This window comes from Hyalella azteca, unplaced genomic scaffold, assembly GCF_000764305.2.
Source record: "Hyalella azteca isolate HAZT.00-mixed unplaced genomic scaffold, Hazt_2.0.2 contig16116, whole genome shotgun sequence".
In the NCBI taxonomy this organism is placed as follows: domain Eukaryota; kingdom Metazoa; phylum Arthropoda; class Malacostraca; order Amphipoda; family Hyalellidae; genus Hyalella; species Hyalella azteca.
The window spans coordinates 10,654-21,850 of NW_025945943.1; the positions used below are offsets into that span (position 1 = coordinate 10,654).

The following is an 11,197-nucleotide window of genomic DNA, read 5'->3' on the forward strand; positions in this document are numbered from 1 at the left end:
TAAACAGAGTTGCTGGTAGAGGCGGGACGTAAACAGAGTTGCTGGTAGAGGCGGGACATAAACAGCTTCCTTGACATAACCCCATAAGAAATAGTCACATGGGGTAAGGTCAGGTGATCTCGGAGACCAGAAGTGTAGAGCCTGATCTTCATTACCTATGCGTCCTGCTCAGGAAGTAACTGATTCAAAAAGTTTTGGAGATCAAGGTGTCACTTGTGACATATTGAACATTTATAAATGTGTGAGAAAAACGTTGAATCTTTCTCTTTCCATTGGTGTACAAATTATTCATTTTGGATTTAAACTTAATACAAACTTGATAAATTTGGTCCATCATTCAGAACAACCCTGTATTTGAGCAGGTTTCATTCAAGTTCATAGAATTAGTTGCATTGACAATTCTTTTTTTTTTTAATATAACCAGTTATGCTGTACAGTGGTTATAGGATTACACATTTCCAATGCATACAAAAGTTGACCTTGACAAAATTGGCAGAAAATACCAGTAATTTTGTCAGTTTTTTTATAGTATATAACCACTGCAGGGTTTAAAAAATTAAATTCTGGCATCTTATATCATCAATTATGACTTAAGTTCTCTCTGGTGCTGATGAAGGGCAGGGTTCAAGTTCATTTCCTTTTATCTTGGACATTCCTGCCGCTGCCGGTTGGCTATCTGGGGGTTTTGTTCCCAGATTTGGGTTTCTTTTGTTTTTCCACATGAAACCTTTCAATTTAGAACTTCAAGATTTTATAATGAATATCAGTAATACGTGATAAAGGGAAAGCGTAAATTTTTTCACCGGAATGCAAGTACACTTTATCACCGCGAAGTGAAATAAATTATTGCCTGCTAGGCTGCTAACAAATATCAATGACAGGAGCCTACATGAAGCTTCGAAATTATTCAGTATTAGCTGGAATAAACGTATTTTACGATGAGATGATTCTGCTAGTAATTTGTGTATACCAATTCAGACACAGCGGTAGGACTCTGTAAGACTTTAGTGTTCTATTCAACTTTCAGGAAGTGATGCGTGAGCTGTGAGTCAGTTTGATTTTCAACATTCAAATATTTGTTCAATTTATTCTACGTTCATTATTTCAATAGTAATTAAATATTTCTTTTCTTTACAGATAAACCTGTCGCCAAGTGAAGTTGGCACGTGAGTATCTCAAATAATGGCTTAAGAGTTTGGAGCTAATTTTATATCATGTACCCTAGTCTTATTTTTTTATGCCTAGACCTCTTCTTAGGATGTTCTTGTAGGTAGCTAAGGTAGGCCTATTTGTAGCTACCTAAGTTGTAGTCAATACTAATCATTTATGTTATAGTAGCAAACGAGGAATTTTTTCACTCAATTCATTTTTAATTGCCTCATCTGCTTCAAAATTTTTTCATAAATCCTTTGAATGTAAATAATAGGCTAAGTGGGGAATTGTGTCCAAAAGCTAATCTGGAATATTTGGAATTAGCTATTTTCTAAAAATTCTGGGTGAAAAAGATTGTTTAACATACCAAGGGTAAACACACCGTATTCGGACACTTTAAGGACGTAGCAAGAAATTAATGGCTATAAAAAGATCACCATATGCGTAACTGGAGTTCTGATTGGTTTACGTCGCTCTCAAAAGTCAAAACACCACACTACGGGCCCTGGGGCCAGCAATGATGAAACGTCACAAACTGTTGCCATATTTATTTAAAAGCCTTTAGAATTCAAATCTACAAAATCGCTGAATTCTGATGCTGTGTGTGACTAAATTCAGCATATTGTGAGACTGATTCTGAGAATGCTTCAAAACCCAAAAACCGTAATTCGTAATTCCGACGCCTTGTGTTGGAATTCCAACGCCCTGTGTGTGTGTGTGTGACAGTGTGAGCTGTAAGGGAATACGATACAGCTCGGAACGAGCTGTGTGTGTCTAATTCCGAGCTGTATTGGAATTAGTTTTTATGTGTCCAAAACAGATGTATAAAATGCCACAATGTTTTTCTGTGACTGTGACCAGGGTGGAATTATAGTATCAAATCCAGGGCGCAGAGGGTGGATGCAGCGTCGCCAATATATGGGTTTTTAAGCCCTAAGCGTCGCCGGGTAATTTTAAGATGTGTTGCAGGGTAATTTTTAATGAAAAGCCATTTACGCTGAGTACTGAAAAACTATTTACAAGCCACAAACTTATTTACAAGGTTGCATGCACATGTTACCCCAAATAACTAATTTTACCCTAAAATCAGTCCGATTGTACAGCAAGTGTCAACCGAACATGTGATAATGCTCTAATGTGACCGCAACTACGTAATTGTAAACTTGATGTTTACATTTTAGGCGGGAACTCATTGCAACTGATTTCCGGACAAGCTTCATTGCATCCTGATCCATCCAACTTACCAGAAACCTTACTTTTTTTAAAATAGTTGGCCGGAGACTGACAAATATATTAAATGCAAGAATTTCAATCTAAATGTGTTGGCAAGATCTTCTGAAGGCGTAAATTTTGCTACTGAAGCGTTGCCAAAGATCTAGTAATATTCATCCACTCTCTGCACAGTGGTATCAAATCAAATTGTAATCAGTTTCATTCCAATAATTAACTATCTAGTTGGGGAAAGTCTTACTTTTTTGAAAATTTTGATGCTCTATCATTTAATTTCAGTAGGTATAAAATCTTGCAGCTCTAATGTCATGTATTTTTGTTTGATTGAAAAAATCAGTTTTGTACTTTGCAAAAATGTCATTTCATACAATTTTTCAACTTATGCAGTACTTCAACGCTCCCAATGTCATGATAACAAGTAGAGCCTATGAATCAAGTGCTTAGTGATTTTTGTTTGTGATCCTTCCTCATGTCCTTATATATTTTTTACTTGCTATCGCAAATCACAATCATTACATAGTTGCAGTCACGTCAGAGTGGTCAGACTGCATTATCACATGTTCAGTTGCCACTAATAGTAAAGACCAATGTATTGTTGCTGTTTCTAGGGTAAATTAGAGATTTGGGGTAACACATTTACAGGACTTTGTAAATGAGTTTGCTGCTTGTAAATGGCACTTCATGGCCAATGATGGCCGAGATATTAAATTCACGGCTCAAAGAAATGAAATCGTGGCGTGCAAATCCATAAAACCATGGCTTGAAAAATCCAGCCATGGTTCAGAGAATAGATATTTTCCTCATAAGTTCACTATTGCCTGCATGGTGCCGCCATTTCAAAGTAAATATAAAAGAATCTGATTTCACTGAAACTATAAGCCATGATCTAGGAGCATTTTCATGTCTGATATTTGAATGCCTTCAACCATGGATGCAATATATCTTTTTGAGTAATGCAATATATATTTTTTCATGCCATTTATTGAGCCTTGAGAATTTTGATATACAAATTCCTTCCTCAAATTTTTAGCAAAAGTGCTTGATCAATTATTGTTCACAGTGAACTGTACTTTTCAAAATGTAATATATATACCTATTGTAAAAGTAAAACATTAGAAAGTTCAAAATATTAAATCTGTTCCCCTGTATGAACTTTGAGAAAAATTAGAACTGTTACTTTATTGGACATTAGAACTCTTTCTTGATTGAAAATATGTCATGAGGATGGTTGACTAACCCAAAATTACCACCCCCACTCCACATGTCATTCTGCAGGTGGAGAGTGTGATGTCTATGGACAAACAATGCTAAAAATATAACTCAGTACTCACTGCAGTGAGTGACAGAGAGCGCATTTTCTCATTGACAAAAATGTGGTCACGGACGGACAGACAGATGGACATGGCGAGCACAATAGTGCATTTTTTCCATAAATGAGAAAATACGCTAAAAAGTCTCTTCCATAATTCCACCATGCCCAAAAACCAGTCCCGTTCATCCCCAGGCATTAGACAATACCCATGTGCTGTGCATGATGCTTCTTGTTTAACTAAATGAAACTAACTTTCTTACAATTACACTGTAACTGCCTGGCAATGACATTTTCAATGAATAAATTTCTATCCTTTACATTATCTGTTGTTAATATTTCAAAGAAAAAAATCCACATATGTTATTCCACCTTGGGATTATATATACCCTGCCCCATAGCCTTTTCCTAAATCCAATAATTAAAATTTTAATTGCACAATCCCTCCCATTACTTTAAAATTTACTTGTGAAATGATCATTTTACCTGTACATTCTTGGGAAATTTACCTGTAATTCCTGGGAACCTATAATTCTGTAAAACCTTTACAAAACAGAGTTGCTGGTAGAGGCGGGACGTAAACAGCTTCCTTGACGTAACCCCATAAGAAATAGTCACATGGGGTAAGATCAGGTGATCTCGGAGACCAGAAGTGTAGAGCCTGATCTTCATTTCCTAAGCGTCCTGCTCAGGAAGTAACTGATTCAAAAAGTTTTGGAGATCAAGATGTCACTAGGGACATTTTGAACATTTATAAATATGTAAAAAAAAAACGTTGAATCCTTCTCTTTCCATTAGTGTATGAATTATTCATTTTGGATTTAAACTTAATAAACTTAAATTAATGCAAACTTGATAAATTTGGTCCATCATTTAGAACAACCCTGTATTTAAGCAGGTTTCATTTAAGTTCATTTAAAAAAATTAAATTCTGGCGTCCTATATCATCAATTATGACTTTATGAGTAATGCAATTGTGAATTTCAGCGGCGGCCAAGAAGCCTGCCGCCCGCCCCACCACCAAGCCTGCACCACCAAAGCAGGACAAGGCCAAGAAGCCTGTCAAGTCCGTCAAGTCTGTCAAGCCCGTCAAGCCTGTCAAGGGCGGCAAGGCTGCTGCTGTCAAGCCCAAGAAGAAGAAGCTGGTTATCAAGAAGGCTATTGACACAGCGACCAGGGTAACTTGTTTATGCATGATATATACATGTGTATAACATGTGAATTATAGAGATATTGCTAATATATAATGTGTATAACGCGGGATTTATAGTTGTGTAACAATTTATTTGGATGTCATAGAGCATTGTTTAAAGTTCTATTTGACATGTTAATGACAAATGCTCTTATGACAAACTTCCCTGGAGACAGTGCCTAGCACCACTTAAGAAAGTGCCATATATTTGATTAATTATAGTGTTTTTATGGGAAAGATGCATATATCTTAGTTCCTTCATTACTTTTCATCCTTTCATGTCTCTTCAAAAACTGAAAAATTTTACAATGACAATAACTTTCTAAATTGTATATTAAAATCTATTTTGAAATTAGCTAAAATAATTAAATTTACATATGTATTCATGTAACCAGGTGATTGTTTTATACAGGTTATACAGGTTTACCTTGATTGTTTTATACAGGTTACCAAATAGATGTTCCTATTCAAAATTCTTCAATTTATTGAAAATTATTTCAATATTGTGAGCCCAATCTTTGGAATTTAAGTTATATTGAGAATTTCTAGTATTAAATGTAAATTGGGCAATTAATATCCCATTGAAAATATTATGCTCTGAAGACAATGAACGATTTTCATTTACATCATGGACAACAAAAATTGAATCAATGACAGTGTATATAAAAATTTTTGTCAATGTGAAAAAAATACATTGTCAAGTTGTGTTAGCATCACAGCTCTGTTGTCACCACACACCTCTGTTGTCACCACACACACCTCTGTTGTCACCACACACACCTCTGTTGTCACCACACACACCTCTGTTGTCACCACACACCTCTGCAATTAGATTATAGTTACCATTTTTACTATGTGTCAAAAAATTTATTTATATTTTGCACATATTATGTGCTAAAAAAGTTATTTATATATTTTACACATATTATGTTTCAAACAATATATTCATATTTTACACATATTATGTTTCAAACAATATATTCATATTTTACACATATTATGTTTCAAACAGGTTATTCATATTTTACACAAGTGATGTAAACAAATCATTTGTGTTGCAGGTGATCAAGGGCCGCCATGGCGTGCGTATCAAGAGGATCAGGACCTCCTGTCGCTTCCATGTTCGTCCCACACTCAAGCTGCCGCGCAAGCCCAAGTACCCCAGGAAGAGCATGCCTAGGAAGACCAGGTACTAATGCTGGACATGAGTACATAATAAACATATATACTAAACATAGTAACATGCCAGACATAGGTACTAGACATAGATGCTTCAAATATGTGCCACACTCAAGCTGCCGCGCAAGCCCAAGTACCCCAGGAAGAGCATGCCTAGGAAGACCAGGTACTAATGCTGGACAGGAGTACATGATGAGTATAAGTGCATGCTAGACATAAGTTCATGCTAGACCAGGTACAACTGCTGGCCATAAGCACTTCACATAACAACAAGCTTCCCCGGCAAGTCCAGCCACCCAGGATGAGAAGGTATAAATGCTTGACAATAATTGATGTTCTAACGATTTGTTGGTGTACAATCTTTTGGTAACTCAATGTACCTGGGTACCACNTACTAATGCTGGACATGAGTACATAATAAACATATATACTAAACATAGTAACATGCCAGACATAGGTACTAGACATAGTTACATGGTAGACATATGTATATGCATGCTAGATGTAACACATATACTAGACATAGATACATGCTAGACATAAATATTAGACATAATTACATGCTAGGCATTGAGTATATACCAGCCATATATACATGCTAGACATAAGCACTGCACATATGTCCCACTCTCAAGCTTCCCCGGCAAGTCCAGCCACCCAGGATGAGCAGGTATAAATGCTTGACAATAATTGATGTTCTAACGATTTCTTGGTGTACAATCTTTCTGTAACTCAATGTACCTGGGTACCACTTGTGTACCCAGGCTGGACAAGTACAGCATCATCAAGTACTACCCCCCCGTGCCATCTCGTCCTTGTCGTGGGGGGGGGGCTTGCGTGTCTCGATGAGACCCGAGGCTGTACGGCCTCAGATGCAATCATGGCCGGGTGGCTCGGGTGGAGAGTCCAGACTAANCAAGTACCCCCTCACCACGGAGGCCGCTATGAAGAAGATCGAGGAGCACAACACGCTCGTCTTCATCACCGACATCAACGCTAACAAGCATCAGATCAAGATGGCCGTCAAGAAGGTATGTTTATTATTATTATATATTTTTTAATGCGTTTAGTTATTGTTTCCCCTCATTTAGATATGGTTTTGGTGAACTCGTAGTTGTTCACACATTACAATTATTCGCATTCAGTTGGCTGCTCGCTGAGTTTTTATTCTTAGCTAGTGAAAATTGCTGAATTTATTTGCTCTAGGCAGTTTTGCATTTATTTTATTATTCATTTAGCTATTAGATGAATAAATATGTTAATCAACTTGTAGCAATTGCAGAATTTGATTGCTTACAATTTTCTTGAGGCTATGTTCACTTTGAAATATCCTCAAAAATATTAAATCTTAACTTTATTTTCATTTCGGTCTATTAAGTAATAAATTTGTTAACTTCTTTTTATTAATTCCATGGCCTTATTCTGCTTTCAATCATATATGATTGAAGTTTGTTTACATGTTTGCCCTTGAAGTTTGTACTTCATTTTTAAAGTTTTTGCCTCTGCTAGATTTCTCCAAGCTATTTTTGCATTGATTTAACGAGAGACTTTACAATGTAATTTAATTTAATTTCAACCTAATTAGCGTTAAGTGACTAGTCGTGTAGCTGCCGTGTTGTGAGGTAGACTCTCCTGTTGCTGGTCTAATCTCTTGTCTCAACTGTTGCTGGTCTCAACTCTTGTCTCAACTGTTGTTGGTCTAAACTCTTGTCTCAACTGTTGCTGGTCTAAACTGTCGCTGGTCTAAACTGTTGCTGGTCTCAACTGTTGCTGGTCTCAACTGTTGCTGGTCTCAACTGTTGCTGGCCTAAACTCTTGTCTCAGCTGTTGCTGGTCTAAACTCTTGTCTCAACTGTTGCTGGTCTCAACTGTTGTTGGTCTCAACTGTTGTTGGTCTCAACTGTTGCTGGTCTAAACTGTTGCTGGTCTCAACTGTTGCTGGTCTCAACTGTTGCTGGTCTCAACTGTTGCTGGTCCAAACTCTTGTGTCTCAACTGTTGCTGGTCTCAACTGTTGCTGGTCTAAACTCTTGTCTTAACTGTTGCTGGTCTAAACTCTTGTCTCAACTGTTGCTGGTCTAATCTCTTCTCTCAACTGTTGCTGGTCCAAACTCTGGTCTCAACTGTTGCTGGTCTCAACTAAAGGTCTGATCCCTCACCCTGCAGCTGTACGAGATCAACACTGACAAGATCAACACGCTCATCAGACCTGATGGGCTCAAGAAGGCCTACGTGAAGCTGGCGTCCGACTACGACGCGCTCGACGTCGCCAACAAGATCGGCATCATCTAAAATATGGCGCCATCCCGGGCTCTGTTTTTTATTTCCCCTTTTAAAGTTTTTGTTCATTGTGGTCCTTACTGTCGGAAAATAACTAGGAGTTCTTTACACGGCTAGCCAATCACCGACGGCTTTTTAAGCTAAAATCACCAATCAGACAAGAAATTGACAGCTACGTGTACTTAAAGCGCTTCTTGTTCTTAGGCCGCTACATGTGCTTGGGCCGCTACGTATACTTTGGCCGCTACGTGTACTTGGGCCACTACGTGTACTTTGGCCGCTGCGTGTACTTTGGCCGCTACGTGTACTTTGGCCGTTACGTGTACTTGGTCCGCTACGTGTACTTGGTCCGCTACGTGTACTTGGTCCGCTACGTGTACTTGAGCAATTTATGATGGTATGGCCACTGGAAATTGTACATTTTAATTAAAAAATGTAGACGTGTCATTCCATCAGAGTGGCATGAAGGTGAGGGGATGCTGGTCAATTGTGTATTAATGATAAATGTCTCGCTCCATCTGAGGGTCTTGGTGATTGCGGTGAACGAGAAGTCTTCAGCTTGCCAACGGAATTGCGTTTAGTTATAGACTTGCCACGAGCTTTCCGTAAAAAACTTTTTTCTCTGCCATAATTTCAGTTATTTCAACGTCTGGTTATAATGTAAGACCATGCAAGCTTACGGCGACTTGTATACAGTTCATTTTATTCTGCAGTTAGGAGCCGGATTAGAGTAATGAATAAATTGAATAACTGCTCTATTTACAGTTATTATGGGCTCTTTGGGATGAGTGTTCTCGCTTGAGACGCCCTGAAGCGAAGAACATCTAAGGTCTACAGCAGCCGAAGAACAGTTAAGACCTGAAGAACACCGCCGAACTACAGCAGTGGAGTCTTTCAGAAGTAGGAGCTACTAGACTATAAACTAGTGGGTCTAGCCGCTGAAGTGCGGGCCAGTCAAGTAACCTAGAGCAGGGAATTTTGGTTCTAAAAGATATGAACTTATTCATAGAACATCGTCTGTATTCACGTAGCTAAATAAACTGATGATTTAAATCCAAGTGCCTCGATGAAGTTGGCATCGGACAAATTTATTACTCAGGCATGAATGTTGAATGATTCCAGTTCACGGCTTCTATTTTCAACTTCGAAAAAATAAAGTTCAGCGTCAACACTCAATGGGTATGGGACGTGCCGTGCCGGGCTGAAAAGTTCTACGAAATTATTCAAATTAAAGTTAAAAATAATTATAGTTAAACCCAAGTGAGAAGAGACATTAAAACGTTAGCCTTGACGAGTGATGTTAAAGACATTATACGGCTTGATATCCAGATTAACGCAATAAGTGTTACTGGGTTTAAATAATCACGAAGGCAATATAACTAGAGTACTATATTTATTTATGTATATTAATCAGCATTAATCATGGATTCCTTTATCACTCATTATTGTACCAACGAATGTATTTTCATCATTGTTTAAATGAATTTAAATAGTATTAAAGTTCTGATAAAACAAGAGTGAAGTCTCAAAAACTTGCAACTAATTTACATAAAAAAATAATAATTTAACGTAAATGCGAAAAAACATGTTTTTAAACAATACTTTTCATTTATAAATAAAATATTCATAAGGATTTAANATGTCGACAAGGAGCTGAAATTTTCTAAGCATGTTGAAACGCAAGCTAACACATCCAACAAACTTCTTGGACTAATCAGACGCTCATACGAGTTCCGAGATTGGAGGGAAGAGCAAGTAGGCGAGGGAGGGAGACGAATAAGTAGGTGAGGGAAGAGAGGGAGAGGAGTAAAAAAAAGTAGGTGAAACAGGGAGGGAGAGGAGGAATAAGTAGGTGAGGGGGAGGGAGGGAGAGGAGTAAGTAGGTGAGGGAGAGGAGTAAAAAAAGTAGGTTAGGTGAGGGAGAGGAGTAAAAAAAGTAGGTGAAAGTCTGGCAATAGCACTTCATAACTGCCATCGACTGGACCGGCCTTGGGTTTATTCTTCATATTCATTATAGAAACTACAGTCGATGCCACTGACTTTGCCACAGCATACTAGTCAGAATTTATGTTACTAGCCTTCAAAATAAGCGATCTATTTTGTAAACAAAAAGTGAACCATAACTTTCTAGAGCAACTGAAAAAAAACTGCGCTGTAACTTGTCCACGCGATAACATTTCTTCTAGCTTCGAGTCACCGACATGTGGAACAGCACTTCAACAGCTTCCAGATTACATCGATGGCGCTCCGAGTATGAACGCCTTCCAGAACAGATAAAGCTATGGAAAATATATGTTCAGATTTGAAATGCCTAGCACCATATCGAACCCGGTGGAAGTCTAGGCAAAGGAAGTCTAGGTGGAAGTCTACTTCAAACTATCGTCAGTCACGAAAAGATCCGGTCAAATGACACGATTTTAGATCTTCTGTGAACAAGTCACGAAAAGTTCAAGAATCGGCGACAGGCCACAGTAATAATGCTTATTCAGTCGTTAATACATTATTATTCATTATATTCAGTACGCAGAAAACGTTGGTATGCTTTTTATCCTTGTAATTAACATTCAATTGTTCATTCTTATTTAATGAACGCCCGTAATGAGTCATTTTCTTATTTAATTATACGTTAACTATATAAAAAAGGTTAACCTAAAAATTTTCTTTCATTGATTAAGAAATATTTCCAAGGTATACTATAATAAATTGAGATAATCGATAAATTAGGTCTCATTTCTATTCTCATCTCTTTCTCCAACATTCTCAACACGAGCGCTCTAAATGTCAATTAATTAATTAAATTATCTTAATACAATCAAGTAATTTATTCATGTATCATGAAATTACGCTGCTTAGAGA

General features: G+C 37.5%; 1 protein-coding gene across 1 annotated transcript; it reads left to right on the plus strand.

Annotated features, from left to right (window-relative positions):
- Positions 1-1,141: 1,141 nt before the first annotated feature.
- Positions 1,142-8,371, plus strand: LOC108669998 (60S ribosomal protein L23a; the record flags this gene model as incomplete). The annotated part of the gene is made up of 6 exons (XM_018157439.2): positions 1,142-1,166; positions 4,679-4,869; positions 5,945-6,072; positions 6,827-6,850; positions 6,982-7,093; positions 8,228-8,371. Coding segments are annotated over 6 exons (606 nt in total), but the record flags the coding sequence as incomplete, so codon positions are not given.
- Positions 8,372-11,197: the final 2,826 nt, after the last annotated feature.